Source organism: Meleagris gallopavo, chromosome 10, assembly GCF_905368555.1.
Source record: "Meleagris gallopavo chromosome 10, MGAL_WU_HG_1.1, whole genome shotgun sequence".
Taxonomy (NCBI): Eukaryota; Metazoa; Chordata; class Aves; order Galliformes; family Phasianidae; genus Meleagris; species Meleagris gallopavo.
Genome location: NC_139413.1, coordinates 2,860,375 through 2,876,805, shown reverse-complemented (window position 1 = coordinate 2,876,805; position 16,431 = coordinate 2,860,375). Strand labels below are relative to the sequence as shown.

The window sequence follows — 16,431 nt, the reverse complement described above, 5'->3', positions numbered from 1 at the left end:
ACTTCACAAAGATCTGCACTGGATCTGGCCAGAGGAGTATAAATTTCAGGAAGTTCCATCAGGGATTTCAGAAAAGAGGCTCTGTTTGGGTTAATGTGTTCTGGGCCTGATGTGTGTGATCTGACTGAAAAATTCGATCTGTATCTTTTGTGCTACTTTGGGAATCTTTAAGTACACCCCCTAAATCAAATTGAGCTTGTAGGACAGTCTTACATCAAACATTTCATGCATCCTGTTAGGTACAAAGGCTCTGGTAAGCAAACTATCACTACAGATAGAATTTCTGTTGTAATGCCACCGAAAATGAGCACTTCCTTTCTTCTTTTTCATAAGACAGAATTGAGCTGAGGATCACCTAGTTCACTTGTGTTTACTATAAAGACATGGTCTTTGTTGCCAATCTTATAGGCACTGTATGGTTTTTATATGGTCAAAATGTAGTTAACTTGGATTCAAAAGTGTGCTAGTTTGACTGAGATAAGGCTGTCTTGATTGCATTTTACAAAGATATGAATTCCAGTTAATAGTTAAATATGGCATTACCCTGTTTTGTTTTTTTTTTTTTTGAATTGTGGCTTTTAGAGCAACGTAAACGTAACATAAAAAGTGCCTGAATTACAGGGCTGGAAGAACTGCTTAGAAATTCTGGTGCTGACAAACCAGTAGGTAGCTTCCTGGTGTGTTATGATGAGGCCATAACCAACTTCATTAAAGGTTTGACTGCTTTAATAATTTAAATTGTGACTCTCTTTTCAAAGACTCATCAGTAGCTCCATTAACTTTTGCATCGGCTGTCTCTTCACGGTGGTTCCTGTGCTGTCTGCCAGTCCATGACGCACCTCTTGCAAAGTTTCTTCACTTTTAAATGAAGGAGGGCAGGAGCAGAGGTAATTTAATGCTGCAATCTTTGCTTGTGAGCATGTTCTGGTACCCGTTCCTGATTAGGATGATGTAGAATTGATGTTTGTCAATGCCTGACAAGCACAAACCAGTGCTACTTGAAGCTCAGAATGAACCCCATCAAAACAAGCAGAGTCAGTTAGTTAACTACCTTGAGAGCACACAGAGGAAGAAGTACACGTAATGTCAGTGCTAGCACTCTAGTAATGTGTGACTGCAATGTTCTGCCTGGAGTGCACAGAGGTGACCTCAGGGTGTCCCTGTCCAGCCTCCTGCTCAGGTATCACACCAGCTTGTTCAGCACTTCAGCCGGGTCTCGGCAGCCTCTAATGTCAGAAGCAGCCTTTGCTGTTCTGCTGCTTTACTGCCTTTGTGGTGGAAAAGATCTGGTTGCATTCAGTTGGGACCTCGTGTATTTTAACTTGGACTGATATTCCTGCCACGTGCTGCAGCCAGGAGCCCCCAGAGCCCTGCTGCTGGATGAGCGCTGTGGCCTTGACTGCCCCGGGGTCTCACAGACCTCTCTGCTGTTGGTCTGCAGTCCTCAGTGATTTGTCTTCGTGTCCAATTGCTCTTGGAAAGTTTTCCCTGTGGCTTTTTAATGTTCTGCAATGATTAATGGTACTTTCACGCATTGTTTACTTTTGGATTTTAAACAGGGGAGAAGTAGCAGAGGGGTCAGAAAACTGCATTGGCCTTTCAGAGGGCACCTTTTAGCACAGTGTTTTCTCTGGGGGAAAATAAAGGCAAAATTTCCCCCTTTTTTTTTCCGGCTTGTTCTCTAAACAAGCTGCTTCTAGTATTTGTAAGTAGAATTACCACCAGTGTTTATTATGAGCAATGCTTTTCAAGGGAGAAGGCGGTGATTTAAAAAGGGAAGTAATTTTGATGATGATTGCTGATTGCTACATATCTACAAACATTGTGGTGACCTATGAAGTAAAAAGTTACAATAAAAAAGAGCGTAAAGTGATTCCCCCAAAGGGGGTTTGGATTATTGAGCATCCTTCTGCCACCCAGGGGCAACTTGTGTGAAGGTCACATCATCTGGTAGCTCTTCCCACTGTGTTTTGCCCAAGATCTGTAGGAACTTATGTGAATGTCCTGCTTGTCATTTGTCACTTCTCTTTCTCAAGTGGTTTTGCCAGGATTTATCTGCAGAGGGATGGAATCCCGTGAGGACTTGAAGGCACAAGCAGTTCAGGAGGTGATGGGCCCATTTCTTCTGGAGTGGCTGGCAGGAGGGTGGCTGTGTGCTGATGTGGGGAGAGGGCTGAAACAATCAGAACTTGGCCTTTCCTCCTTCATGCTTGATAGAAGTCTGGCATCTGGAGAACTGCTGACAGCAATCTCCTCTCCTCCTTTCACCCTCTCCCCTCAGTACTGGTGTGTGCTCCTTGGTCTCCAGTGGACTGCTTTTGCTTTGTGTTTTTACCTCTGGGTAGCTATATGTGAGTAGGTTCCCCATCCTGTTGGTCATTACCACACATGCTGGCTAAAGGAGTGAGGCTGTGTGCAGCAGGAACGAGGTGTTAAGAGTAAGGGCAGGGTGGGACTGCGGCTTCTAATGATACAGTGCTCATTCTCTGTAAGCAGACACTGACCTATAGCCCTGGTTCCCATGAAGTGTGAAGCCCACGTGCCCTGCCTGGCTGGTATCACTGTCACAACAGTCCCCCAGCTTTCTGTCCAGGTTGAGCAGCCTTACTTTTTGCTGCAGAACACAGCTTATCACAGATGCTGTTGCTGCACTGTGCTGGAGGTTACTTGCAAAGCAGTGTTCCAGTGACCTAGAAGTGCAAGTTAGTGTAAGTAAAGCTACAGCTGTATTTATTTATTCATTTTTTGTTGTAGGGGTAATTCTTGCAGCAGTTGGTTCTTGTTCTAACCTGCCTATTCATGCACAGTTTGATCTGTATTGAAAAGGAGAGGGTTGTGTTGTGGCAGTGAAGGCAGGTGATGCTTCCCTGAAGTGTTGGTGGGGCCACTTGCACTGCACAAAGCACTTTCAGCAGGCTGCCCCTTTCCCTGAATACAGGCTTTCAGAGGCCTTTTGATGCTTTTCTTCATTCCAGTGCACGGTAAGAAGATGCACATGCCCACTAACTTCTGTTTGATGAATGCTTAGCTATTTAATGTGATGAAAGAGGAGAGGTTTGCTGTAGTGGAGCAGCTGGTTTTGCTGGATGAGGAGCACTGCTTTTGGGTCTTCATGGTAGCTGCAAAGATCTGTGTGTAGGAGCAGACTCATACATAAGGAGTGGTGGAACAGCTGAGGAATATAGCTGTAGGTAAGGAGTGGATGTGAGAGGATGTCAGGTACTGCTTTCCTTGCTTTGAACTGGAGGCTTGTCATCATCTCACTTGAGAACCATAATGAGTCTTTCAGGCAAGAGGGAAACAAACACATCTATTTCCTTAAAACCATTAGTAGAACTGCATAGTTTGGTCCTGTACTTTTAATGTATTACTAGGGAGGTCACAGGCTTTAGCAGCACTTAGGAAAATGTGTTTGTTACTCTGTGCTGGGAGGGCTGAGGGGAATGGCACCTGAACTATTTGTTCATCTCCCTGCAGTGAGCAGGAGTGAAGGGCTAACTTAGTGCCTGTAGGGTGCTGGGGGATGTGGGGCTGCCCCTTGGGCTGCAGTTTGTGCAGCAGGGAGGATTGGTGGTTTTTCTGTTTATGTCTCTCAAGTATTCGATCCATTTAATGTGGCTTCTTTGCCTGCTCCTGGCACTGTCTTCAGGTCCTGTTCCTAGGCTTGCCTGGGCACTGCTGCTCTTCCCTCTGTTCCCAGGAACAGTTGTGATCATAAGCTCAGGGACTTCCTAAACAACCAAATAAGGGGGAAATGGCTTAAGCAGTGTTTTGATACTGCATATTCCAATTCCTCCAAGCTATATCTGCAGCTGCCTTTTCAGATCAATGTAATGCGGTGAGTTGAGATGGAATAAGAGCTTTTTGAGTAGCGTTAGGCCTGCTTTCTTTTCTTTCTGTATTCCAGTAGGACTTTTCTTGGATTATTCATCCTGGCTTCTGCACCCAGGAGATTATTGTAAGGAGCCAGAAAGCTGAGGATTTTCTTGGGATTGTTACACTGCCGTGGGCAACCTACTGAATTTCACTGATGGGACTCAAATCGGAGATACCTTTGAGGTACTTAGGAGTCCTGCTAGAGTTAACTGTCTCTTCTATTAAAAAAAAAATTATGTTTCTGAAAATACTATGTCTCTAATACATCAACAGTCTAGTTCTCCTATTTTAATTTCAGTGTTGTGCACCTTCTGGTGCTCAGCCCTATTGAACACATCTTTGCTTCATCAAATATTGGTATGTGTAAGTTGGCTCAGTGTATTTCTCCCTCCCCCCCATCTCTGAAGTGTCTGTGTTAAGCAATCCGGCCCCGCTCATGATGTGGCTGCATTGTCTCAGAAGGCTGCTCTCTGCCTGTTAGGAAATGAGAAGCTCATTCTGAATTCCACTGAAACCTCTAAGGCTGATTCTGCCAAATGAACTTGGGAAAAATGTCTTGAATTTACAGCACTGTATGCAGAGGGGAGATAATTCATCTGGATACAACAGAACATACCTTTTGGGCATCGAGAGGCTTTCATCAAGACTCGCTTTGGTGTTTCTTGTGCCTTGATTTAATGAGGCCTTGACATCTGTTTCTGTCCAACCAGACTACTGCTAAGGGCAGCCTGTTGCAGAGGCTCCCTATGTTCTCGTGTAATTCACGTGACAGTCTGATTTCCCTATAGCTGATGGTGAGGAGCAGAAGGGAATGGATGTGTGGTAATTCAGCTGGGGAGAACCATCTTTCAGCCTTTTTTTTTTTTCTTCATAATTTGAGAAATTCTGCCTCTATTTCGGGTTGCAGTGACAAGCTCCTGGAATTTGCTTTGCCATGTCCCATCTTGGTCTCCCTGTGAGTTGAGGAAAGCGTGTGGGTATTGCTGTGTGTCAGACAGCTGTGACCATGTGATGTTACCAATCTTTTTTTAAACCAGGGTTTCCTGTCACCAGCAAGGAACCTTTGACAGACTCCAGCTTTGGTTCCTTCTGCAGCTGGTGTTTTTGGCAGTGCCCTTGAGCATTTAAACTCCTTATTGGAGGTGCGCTTGAGCCACTGAGAGGGGTCTTTAGGTACTTTCCAGACCAGCCTTGTGATAACTAAAAATAGAAACGTCAACCAACTGTGCCTATGAGGAGGGGGAGATGTCACCAAACCTCTTTTGGATGTTGACTAGATGCTACTGGTCTGAAGCACTGTAAGTACTTTAAATAGATGACAATGCAGTGACAGAACTCCTAAGGAGAAATCTTGATCCAGACAGCTGTTCCCCAGGAATAACAAACATAAAAAGCATGATCAAGTCTGATTTGTGTGAATGGCAATAGGAATAGTCTCCAAAGAATTTTTCACATTTAAATGCATATACACACACTTGTGTTTTATTTTACATTGAACTATGCAAACTGTAACTGCTCTTTGAGCTCCAACATCCAGCTACAGATGCTAGCAAACCAGAGGAAATGTGATCCAGTATGGATAAAAATGAGATTCAAGGAAGTCTATTTTTCTGTATGGGTTAATGATTATAAACGAAATGATTGAAAGATACCAGGTAAGCTTGTAATAAAAATCCTGAGGGTATTTTAGTTTGCTTTAACATCAACAAAAATTAAATTGAGCCTGTATGTAAGATTTCTAACTAGAAAAGGAGTGATGAGTGCCTAAGACAGGTCGTAATATTTATTTGAATTAAGACAGAAGACCTTAATTTGGGAACTTTTCACGTAGAGTACATTGGAACTCCTGATAGTTCTTCTACCCTGGGCTTTGGGCAAAGGCAGTTGTGAGGAATTGCAGCTTTCTGTGTGTGCTGAAACACACGTCTTCCAGTTATTGATCTGAAAAACTGCAGCAACCTCTAAAGCTCAAAACTGTCTCCAAAGGTATCTTCAGTATTTTTCTCACCTTGCTGATGCTATTTGGGCAGCTACTGACCGTTCTGATGGTTTTCCATCCTAGGCTGCCAGGTAGAAGTGAGTGCTGACAGGGCACTCTGTCCGCAGGTAACATTACATTGTGTAGGGTCCAGAGGAGCCACACAGATGATCAGGTGCTGCAGCACCTCCCCTACGAAGACAGGCTGAGGGAGCTGGGCTTGTTCAGCCTGGAGAAAAGAAGGCTGCGGGGTGACCTCAGTGCAGCCTTCAGTACCTAAAGGGAGCCTACAAACAGGAGGAGAATCAACTCTTGGAAAGGGGAGATAACAGCAGGACAAGGGGAAATGGTTTGAAGATGAGGGAGGGCAGATTGAGGTTGGATGTCAGGGGGAAGTTCTTTGCTATGAGAGCGGTGAGGTGCTGGAACAGCTGCCCAGAGAGGCTGTGGATGCCCCGTCCATCCCTGGAGGTGTTCAAGGCCAGGTTGGATGGGGCCCTGGGCAGCCTGGGCTGCTATGAAATGTGGAGGTTGGTGGCCCTGCGTGTGGCAGGGGGTTGGAGATTCATCATCCTTGAGGACCCTTCCAACGCTGGCCATTCTGTGATTCTGTGTATTTAGAGTTCTGAAATACTGTTTCAAAATCAGGTAAGTCTGTACACTTTGCATTAAAGAAAGTTTTACAAAGTATATGTCAGAGTGTAACTGTTTCTGCTAACTTCTGAAATAATTGAAGGACTGCAAAGCTAGAAGCTGCTATGCTGGATTCCTGCTTTTCAGCTGAGGCCCAGGGGAATCTTGTGTTTAAAGAAGAGCTCAGAGCCTTTAAGGGTTCAGTTGCATATCTATATGGCTGAAAGCACTGTTGCACATGTGGATTTCAGGTTTTGAGGTTAAAGCAGCACGATTCATGTCGGTTTCTACTCTTTCTACTCCTTGTTGTCAAATGCTGAAACACAGCACTAAAACTATTCTGTTTTCAAATTTGTTTTGGATGTGCTAGAATTATTATACAAAACGCTTGTACAATGACGAGGTCAAAGCTATTGTGGTTGCAGAGTGAAGTGCCAGAGCTGAGGTGGTGTATGAGGGAGCAGTATAGACTGGATGATCTTGGAGGTCTTTTCCAGCCTTGGTGATCCTAAGTGTCAAGAACCTTTAATTACAGATGTGGTCCTGAGGGAAAGGTACTTCACCTCCTGGCATCCTTTCTTTGTTCTTCAGGCTGGATGTCTTATTTCAGGAGCCTTTTCCTCAGCAGCTGCAGATGAAGTGAATGCAATGAGCAGGGCTGCTCTGTGTGAACTGCCCGAGGACAGAATCCTTTATAGCTCCGTATCTGAGGTATTGAGATGTAAATTTGAAATACAAAGATTTTTATAGAAACGTTTCGTTTAATCCCCAAAAGCAGGATTAACCTTGGAAGTTATAAATTTGCTCAGAAGCTTGCTCCTAGCCAATTCATTAATTTTTAAAGCAGGAAAGGTGAGTTACTGGTTAACTGGCAGCAGCTGTGGGAGCACGATGGTGGTGTGGCTCTGAGGTGGTCTGGAGCTGTGGGCTCAGCTGGCCTTGCTGAGGGAGCTGTGCCACTTGGGCTGGGGACATGCACCTTGGTTATCTCCTTGGGACCCATTTGTGCTCAGTTTGTGCCCCTTCCTAGAGAGGGGCAGTCCCTGTAGCAGCTCATCTGTTCTGCTTCGTTCCCAAGCTAATAAAATGCGATCAGATGTGGGCTAGTGGAGTTGGTTTCCCTCTCAGCTGAACACAGCGGTTATTATGTGTGCAAGGAACCTGCAGTTTTTGGTGGTGGGCTCTTGGCTTTTGCAATGGACAGCCCATCTGGTTGGGGGGATGGATTTCGGATGTCTCATTGTACAGAGCAGGGGGAGCTTAAGGTTGGACACGCAGCTGTGGCAGGTTTCTCTATGGAAAAGTTATTCCATCTGCTGCGTGTTACTGAAACACACTGGGGAGCTGCTGCTGGTGGTCCTGTAAAGTGTTGGCAGTGATGCACTTTTAGTACCCATTAATTTCATAAATGGCTGATAGATTCTCCCTGACTGGTGTTCAGTCTTAATGCCATTTCTCAGCCTTCAGAGTGCTGTTTGCCTTTACCTTCAAGATAGAGGCTTAAAAATAATATCTGAGATGCAGCTTGCAATGAGAATCATCTTCTGATGTAATATGAATGTGACTGGTCATAGCTTGTGTAAACTGTGCTGTGTGCCTTCACACTGGAAAATGTCTTAATTCTCATTACAGGCTATTTTAAAACTTACATGCAAGTTGCATATTTGTGTGGATGTGTTTTATTTCTACTATCACATAATTGTGAGTTAACAAAATAAATGTGGCTGGGCAAAAATTTGCTACGTGTGATTGTCGATGTAATGAGTTAATGAAGTCTAAGATGGAAGAATTTCAAAGTAGCCCTCTGATAACATTTTCTTTGGTGAATGGCTAAGAGTTTCCATTCCTTCTTGATGAGAATTTCCCCACAGTCCATGCTACAGTGAGTAACTTCAGTGCCAATAGTTCTGCATTAAACCTTACGTTTTTGGAGGTCTTGAGTGTAGGAGCATCAAACTCAGTGCTTGGAGTGTGCCTGTTCAGAGCAGCGAGTGCTGCAGTACCTGCTGTGGCCTGGCCTAATAGGATCATAGGGATAATACAGTTGCTTCAGGGCAGCCCACCTCTGTGTGAAGGGGCAAAATTTCTGGTGACCTGCTGATCTCCCTCCTCTGATTTGTGTTTGCCATAGTTCCAGACAGGGTTTTCATGATGTCAAAGCTATTAAGAGTAGTTTTGTCCCTTAGGTTTATCGTCTGTGTTTTTCCAGCACTCAGCACAGGTGAAAATATTTGTAAGTCAGTAACTGTAATCTAACAAATGAGTAGCGGATTTACTGCATATTTAGCAGAGCTGAGACTTGATATTGTGTTCACTCCAATCAGGCTGAATTTGAGCTCACAGTACAGTAGTGTTGCACTGTGCCAAGTGTCTCTGTTGCTTGCTGACTTTCACATCTCACGTGGTACTGTGGCAGTATGGACTGCAAACACTGCTGTGTGCTTCTTGACTTTGTCAAGGTGGGCAGGGAGGAAGCAGAGCTTTGTGGCTTTTCACTCTGAGATGTGCATTTTTCTACAGGAGCAGGCTGCAAATGGCTGAGTGCATTGCAAGGAACCTTCATGTCTTCATACTGGACAAGCAATCTTCAAGCTGTGAAGTTTATAATCTACAATTAGATGATGTGATCTGTGTTAAATGTTTCTATAGCGAGACAACTGTCGTAGAATGGCTTGGGTTGGAAGGGACTCTGAGGACCACCACGTTCCAACCTCTTGCCACTGGCAGGGCCACCACCCTCCGGTTCTGGTACCAGACAAGGTTGCCCAGGGCCTCATCACTTCCAGTGATGGAGCATCAACTGTCATGGGTAGCTAAGGAGCTACATAGTCTGCTCTTGGAGAAAGGAAAGGAAACATGGGTGGAAGCTTTGTGCTTTTCTTTCTTCCCCTCAACCATGAGCAATATCTGTGTAGAGGTTAGTTTTGTCTGTCTCCAGTAGAACAATATTCCAGGCACTGAGTAGGTCAAGATGGACAGTATGGTCAATGTTTCAAAACTGCTGTTAAAAAACTCAGCTGAGCTTAACAAGCACTAGTCTTAATGCTGCTTGCTTATTCTTTGAGGAGGGATGGAGACTTTTCCCTCCCATGAAGATTAAATAGGAGAGCAAGCCCATATAGAGTTCCCTTAAAGTTGCATTTGCCTCATGGACACATCTTTTTCAAATCTGGAGGCAAAGGAAGTTTTAAGAGACTTCCATGAAGCTGGAGAGGAAAAAATTGAGTCTGAATGATGCTGACTGAAGGTGCCTAGGCTATTATGCAGAGATGAGGACTGTCAGTTCTGATCATATTTGGGGAAAGAGCTGCTTTTAGTGGCTGCTTTTTGAAGGTAATTATTATGACTTGCTTCTAATAGAGCCTAGACTAGGAGGAAGGGAGGAGATGAAGAGTAAGAAGTAAAAAAATAGTAAAATTCCAATTCTGTCCACTTTCTCACCATGCCACCTGGCTGAGGTGGGAGCAGAAAGGTCGTGGAGCAGGATTCCCTGTGGAGGGGCTTTGGATGCAGATGGTGCCTGCCCTGCTTTCTGCTTGCAGAATTGCTGGTTTTCTTCTTCTTTGCTTTCGGAGTTGCACTGCTGCTGAATTAATTGACTGCGTGGCTTTGATCTCCAGCTACAACCTCACAAAGCTACTGGTCAGAAAAATCTGCTGCACCCTGACTTCAGAGGCAACAAGCTTTAAACTCATTAACATGTGTAAAAATGACAGTAAGATGTTGGCTGATGGGGGTTTTTCAAGGGAAATCATTGCTAAGTGCACAAAGGCTGTGCTTTCAGGGCAGAAGGTGTGTGGTGTGTTTGAGTGGATGACTCAGCCTGAAGATCTCTTGCTGGTCAGTGAGAGCTGACATCACCAAGACCTGCTGGTCCCACAGCAGGCAGCTCCAGCCCTTCTTTAAACCTGTGGATGTTTAAGTGGAGTGGCAACGCTGGCAAGTTTGGAACAGTAAGGATTTCGTCAGTAAAAACAAAGCTGCTTTAAGAGAATTCTTATATATTGCATGCACGAACAAGTAAAATTATACACAAATAAGAAACTTAACAGACTCCATAGAGCAGTCTCAAAAGATTGCTAATAAGGCTTTCTACTCTAGCAAGAGTTGTTGGCTACTCTTAGGAATGGGAAGTGCTTATTTCACATAAAACCATCAGCCATGTCGTACAGTGACTTCTGCTCAGCACCGAATAGCACATTTGAATGCTCTCCTGGGTGCAATGTTTAGGGGCTTCAGAGAAAGCCCCCTTCTCCCTACATCTGCAGCAGGATGTTGTTTGAACAGTTCCTGTGGTGTCCATGCTTCCAGCTGCCTTCCCCTGGATAACCTCAGGTATACTTCTGGAAAACACAGATCTCAGGTACATTACAGATTTTTGTTCAAGTTAACTTTTGTTTGGAGGAAAATCTAATAGTAGTTGCTGGGTGTTGCGTTGGAGTTCCTTCTGGGTGTGAGCATTTCCACCTATTGGAAGGTTAAGCATTTAATAACAGCAGTTTTGAGGGTGTTGAGCGTACTTTCTGTTTAGTTTCCTATCATAGAAAATTGACCTTTTCTACCCAAAATGAATAATTTCCTCCGCTTATTTTCCAACTCTTTTAGAAGGAGGAGAGCTTTCTGGCAGCGCCCACGTCTGGACAGCTCTGAGCAGCCCCGTCCTTCAGCGAGCCTCCACGTGGGTTATGCATCTCTGCTGAGGTTTGAAAGGCTGTGGGCACTTCTTGCTGCTGAGCAATTTCTGCACCTGCCTCTGGAGAGGGGAAGCGCAGGAATATAAATTCATCCCGGGAGTGAAACTACACAGATCATTCAACGCAGTTTTGAGTTGTAGAGCATTCACAGAATGAGCAATTGGATTCACATTGCTCTTACATAGCCAGCTACTCATTTTAGTGTTGAAAATCATCAGTTCCTTGTCAGTGTGTGGCTGGGATTTGATAAAGGAACTGAAATAGTTGCTGGTGTTTCGAGACCGCTAGGGGAAAAGTGAATGGAGTTCCCCTCCAGGCATGGTGGAGAGCAGCGTGTTGTACTGTGTTTCTATGAGGTCAGGGTTTTTTTTGTGGGTGTTGTAGGATGTGTCGTGTCATCACAGATCTTACCTGGCTCCTCCTCACTGTGTAAATGAAGGAGTGTGTTCTTTAGATGTTGAACTACTTCACTGACTTGAATGGGAAGTTATTGTATTTGAGTTCAAGCTCAACTAAAACACAGAACTGAATATGCATTTAGTTAGGAAACTTAACAGGATAGCTATCACAGTATACCAAGCTATATGATGTCCTAACAAAGGTGCTTGGAATATGATGTTTGATGAGCTATGGTTTGTTAGTCCAGAGTCAAAAAAGCACAAACTGGTTGGGTAGATGTGACTTGAAGGCTGAACTGCTGAGGCAAACCAGACAAGGAACTACTTGAGAATGGTATTAAAATGATAAAATGTGAGTGAGTTGCACCAAGCTTGCTGGCAGGCAACACATTTTTGCAGCAGAGTGAGTCATTCTGATGCAATATTAGCTGGCTCAAAAATATAGGGACAAAAACCTTTATTACTAAATGCCCAATGACATTTGTAAATGCCAATTATGTACATTTATACTGCATGAAACTTCTGCAGGTATCAATGAGCCCTGGTGTGTACCCGCTCCAGGCACCAGCAAAGACTTCAGTAAAGGCTCCTGTGGGAGCAGGCAGTGCTTTTCTCTGTAACAATAATACTTTGCCAGTGATGCAGAGCAGGTTTGGTACCACTGTGCTTTTTTAGCCTGTGCTGCTGTCTCTGCTGCAGTTGGAGCTGTTTTATTTACAGGTTATCCTTAGGTGAAAATGAGGAGCAGCGTGCTGGTGTGAGACCTGCCTCAGTCCTTTGGTCTCAAGGAACTGTGAAGTAATCCAATGCTTTTTATTAAAAAAATGTAGTGATAATCTCTTTAGTGTATTGTGCTGTGAGCTTATCAAATAGGCAAGGCAGCTTGCCTTACGGCTAGTGATGAGATTAGTATGACAGGTACTTGTCCTGGGAGCTCGTGAGGATGGTTGTACAAATCAGATCTGAGCATTTTTTGATGGGGGGAATTCAGGCAAAAATGTTCTTCAGTAGCATTTTCAAGGAGGAGTTGCACAGAAATATGGAAGGTTGAAGTGTAAGTGCCTAACTTCACAGTCAGAGCTGGGCCAGTTCCAGACATTCTGGTGATGCTCTTACAGAGTGCCTTTCAGTAATTGCACACATTTGGCTGAGGGACTTTTAGTCTAAATTCTCCAGAAAACAGGACTTCAAAGCTTTCTGGGGAAAGAAGAGGTTTTGTAATGGTGCTGCTTGTGTTTCCCTCTTAAAGAGCTAGTACTTAATATAGTAGCAGGTAGTTCTACCCCTGTGAGTTTTGGAGGAGCAGTTCTTGGGCAAGAGAAGAATTTGAGGATGGCATTTGCTGGGCAGTGCCATGTGTCCTGCTTGGGCTGAGCTTCTGTAGGGTTTGTGGCTCAGCTCAAAGGGAAAGGCTTACAAAACTGCCACGTGTGTAAAGGGCAAGCCAAACTGTATTGACTTGTCTGTTTAAAAACAAGCCAGCTTCTCTTCTGAGCAGTCACATTTCTAACACCCAAGTCGTGGCACTGCAGGGTTTGCTCAGCTCTGTGCTTTTTAGGACTCGTGGGTCCTTCATCAGCTGTGGGCTGATGAATGCTCCTTCCCTTTGCACTGTCTCAGGGCTGGGAGAAATGCTCGTTGGCTCTCAGCTTCTCACTGTACAGTTTCCAAACTTTTCCTTACTTTTTCACCAGTATTTATATGTGGTCTCATCTGCCAGAACTTACTATTGTCAATAGATTAAAAAAAAAAAAATCGTGGAAGAAATAAACTACAGACGTTGTGAAAAATCTAGAATAGGTTAAACTTGAGAAAAATGGGTGAGGAAGGTACAGTTTTACTTCTGTTAGAATGTTCTATGTTTAAGTACAGCCCTAGGAGCATCCCGTTGCTCCCTGGCAGGTGTATTGGTTCCCAGTGACCAGAGTGAGTGGTTGGACACATTTCTGCAATTAGGACAGTCAGAAAGCCTTGTGCACCTTGCCTGTGGAGTGCTGGCATCAGCCTGATACCTTTAATACTGATGTGGGTCTCTACTGTTGTATGTGGCCAGGAGGTGGAACTGATTGTAGTGGGTCACCCATAGAAGCCATTCTTTCTTGATGCTCTTTAGCCAGCCTTTCTTTGAACGGTTGTTCTTGCCATGACTTTGGTGAGGCAGTCCAAGGGGAAATACCTGGGGAAGCCATAGTTCTTGTGGTGTCTCTTCATTCATATAGGGAAGGCTGGCGGGGCTTGGTGAGGGGTTGGGGGCTTGCAGCAAGGTGCTGACAGGCACTGGTGGGAGTCTTGAGTGCTCTGGAAGCATTTCATGTGTGGTGACTTAAGAGTGAATTTCACATTCCCAGTTACAGGTAAGCAAGTGTCACTTATGTGCCAAGCCACTGCTGCCAGGTAAACCTTATAGTGCTGTGTAATATTCTTTAGTTCTTATGTTTTTTTCTGAAATAGACTTAATCTAAGCAGGGAAAGTTGAACAATTTACTTTTATTATGGTGTGGAAGTATAAGAAAACATGGATAAACAGCGATAACTCAAATCTATAACTCGGGTAGTAAGCTGGACTGCAGTTTAGTTTGCAGGCAGCCTCTCAGGAGCTGGCCCTGTTTGCTATGCTCACAGTTGCATGAATGTGGTTTAGCATAATTTGATCAGTGTCTTTCTAATTTATTGTTTGATCGCTTTCTTACAGGCAGGCAGAAGTCCTGAAGGCTGACATGACAGGTAATTGCCTTTGTTATGTAGCAGATCTAGCTAATGGTGTTTGCTTATTGTTTGTCTTCCTTTCCTGTGCTCCTTGTGCTTACATTCCTGAGAATGCAGCATGATGTTAAAAGTTTGTTTTCTGCATGTAAATAAATATCAATATAATCTTAGCAACTGTGCTAGTCTCTTCTATATCTAAAATATATGTATTCTTAAAGCTGACTGCAAATGTGTTTAAAAGCATTTGGAAACAGATCGTGTTCCTATTACTCTCTCTTTAGAGGTGAGCCCCAGCAGCCCCAGCCCAGGTGATTTTACAAAGCTTGGGCAACTGTACTGTGTAATTTGTGATAGCAAGGGACTGTGTTTGCACTCAGCCTCAAATGATGTAGAGCAGATGGCAGCAAAGTGTTTAGAAAATGGCAAGCACACAGCCATACTTCCCTGCGGTGTTCTCCTAAGCAGCGTTAGCTCACGGACTCTCCTACTTACTTGCACTTGATGGATTTCTTTTCTGCTAAGTTTTTCAGCCTCCTCTGGATTTTTAAAATTCATCCAGTGACAAGTTCTGCAACATAATGGCTTGTGGAGAGTCACCCCTTTTTGTTTCTCCAACTTTTCTGCTGCTGATTTTGCTAATGTCTAGTTATTTTATTATAGGATAAGTTAATCCCAGTTCCTCTGTGGTTTTTGTATTTCAAAGTTCTCATGAATCTGTGAGACAAGTGGGTGGTTGGCATCTTGCACTGTTATATTTTTTCATTTGGTAGGACAGTGAATAATCAATACAATTTGAGTATTCAAAAACTATTGTCTATTTTTACTTTTTGTTGCTCAGATTCAAAGCTGGGTCCAGCAGAAGTCTGGACATCCAGACAAGCTCTACAGGACTTATATCAGAAAATGCTCGTGACTGATTTGGAGTATGCTTTAGATAAAAAAGTGGAGCAGGACCTGTAAGTACACATCAATAAATCTGTGTGTGTGTAATGTCTGCTGATGAGCAGGAAACCATGTGCTTACAGAAAAGTGATTTGTTTCCTATGAAATGATTGCCTTATCTCTTTTAAAGTGAGAGCTGTGTTGGGGTGGAAGGTGAGAATTCACTGTGGATTAGATTAAGAGAGTTCCACAGATGAGTATTCTACCTCTGTCAGTCAGCAGCAACTGTGTCATGCAGGATTGAGTTTTGGTAAGCAAGGTGAAAGGAAGGAGGAGAGAAGGAAGGGAATGCTAGCTATACAGTATCAGGATTGATTTCTGTGGTATTGAGAGGAGGGGAAAGATAATTCTTCCTGATTTAATATTTCTACCCTGAATGATGTCTGAATCTAACGCACTTCATTTTCATGTTTAACAGTATATAATTAAACAGTTGCTCCTGTTTCTTATGGTATGTGTATAAGACGCTTTCAAAATAAAAAAGAGCATTTCTTTTGTTTTCAGTTGGAATCATGCCTTTAAAAATCAGATCACAACGCTACAGGGTCAAGCGAAAAATAGAGCAAATCCAAATCGCAGCGAAGTTCAGGCAAACCTTTCTCTGTTCTTAGAGGCAGCTAGTGGCTTCTACACACAGGTGAGTTGTGAAAAATCTCCTGTTGTGATGCATCTACACAGTCTGGAAGCATGCATTCCTCAACCATATGCCACGTGCATGTGGGTCCTTTGTAAAGCTTTGATTGACCTCTGTCAGTCCTCCTGTGCTGCTTGACCAACTGCTTGTTCCCAAATGGGGATGCACTGAGGATTTGCATGATGGCATAATGTTCCTGTGTCCCTTCCTTGTAACTCCTATGCCAGTGGTTAGCATTGAGTTAATGTTTTCCAGGAGCTATCTACAATAAATACAGCTTATTTTTTTGTGATAATGCCTGACTTAGTGCCTACCACTGTTGTGCGTATAAATAGCATGGTTGTCCCGAGGAGTATTGTTTCACATAACTGCTTGTTGGTTTTTTTATCAGAGTTTGTAGGCTTACAAGCGCATCTTCACTCTTAATTCTATGTTTTTGTCAGAAGTTATTTGAAATTGGAAACTTCAGGTTTAGCTCTTCTTCCTGTCAAGTAAAACAATATAGATGTGTAATCTTGTGTTAGTATCTGAGTTCTCAGTTCACTTCAAAAGCGTGTTCATGTATTTATT

At 43.6% G+C, this 16,431-nt stretch overlaps 1 protein-coding gene across 2 annotated transcripts in view; it reads left to right on the top strand.

Annotated features, from left to right (window-relative positions):
• SMG7 (SMG7 nonsense mediated mRNA decay factor) overlaps positions 1-16,431 on the top strand; it is a 46,068-nt gene that overhangs the window by 2,527 nt on the left and 27,110 nt on the right. For both annotated transcript variants that reach the window (XM_085231128.1, XM_085231129.1), the window contains exons 2-4: positions 14,272-14,303; positions 15,124-15,241; positions 15,732-15,864. In XM_085231128.1, the coding sequence (XP_085087254.1) occupies positions 14,272-14,303; positions 15,124-15,241; positions 15,732-15,864 (283 nt within the window). The remainder of the gene's footprint in view (positions 1-14,271; positions 14,304-15,123; positions 15,242-15,731; positions 15,865-16,431) is intronic.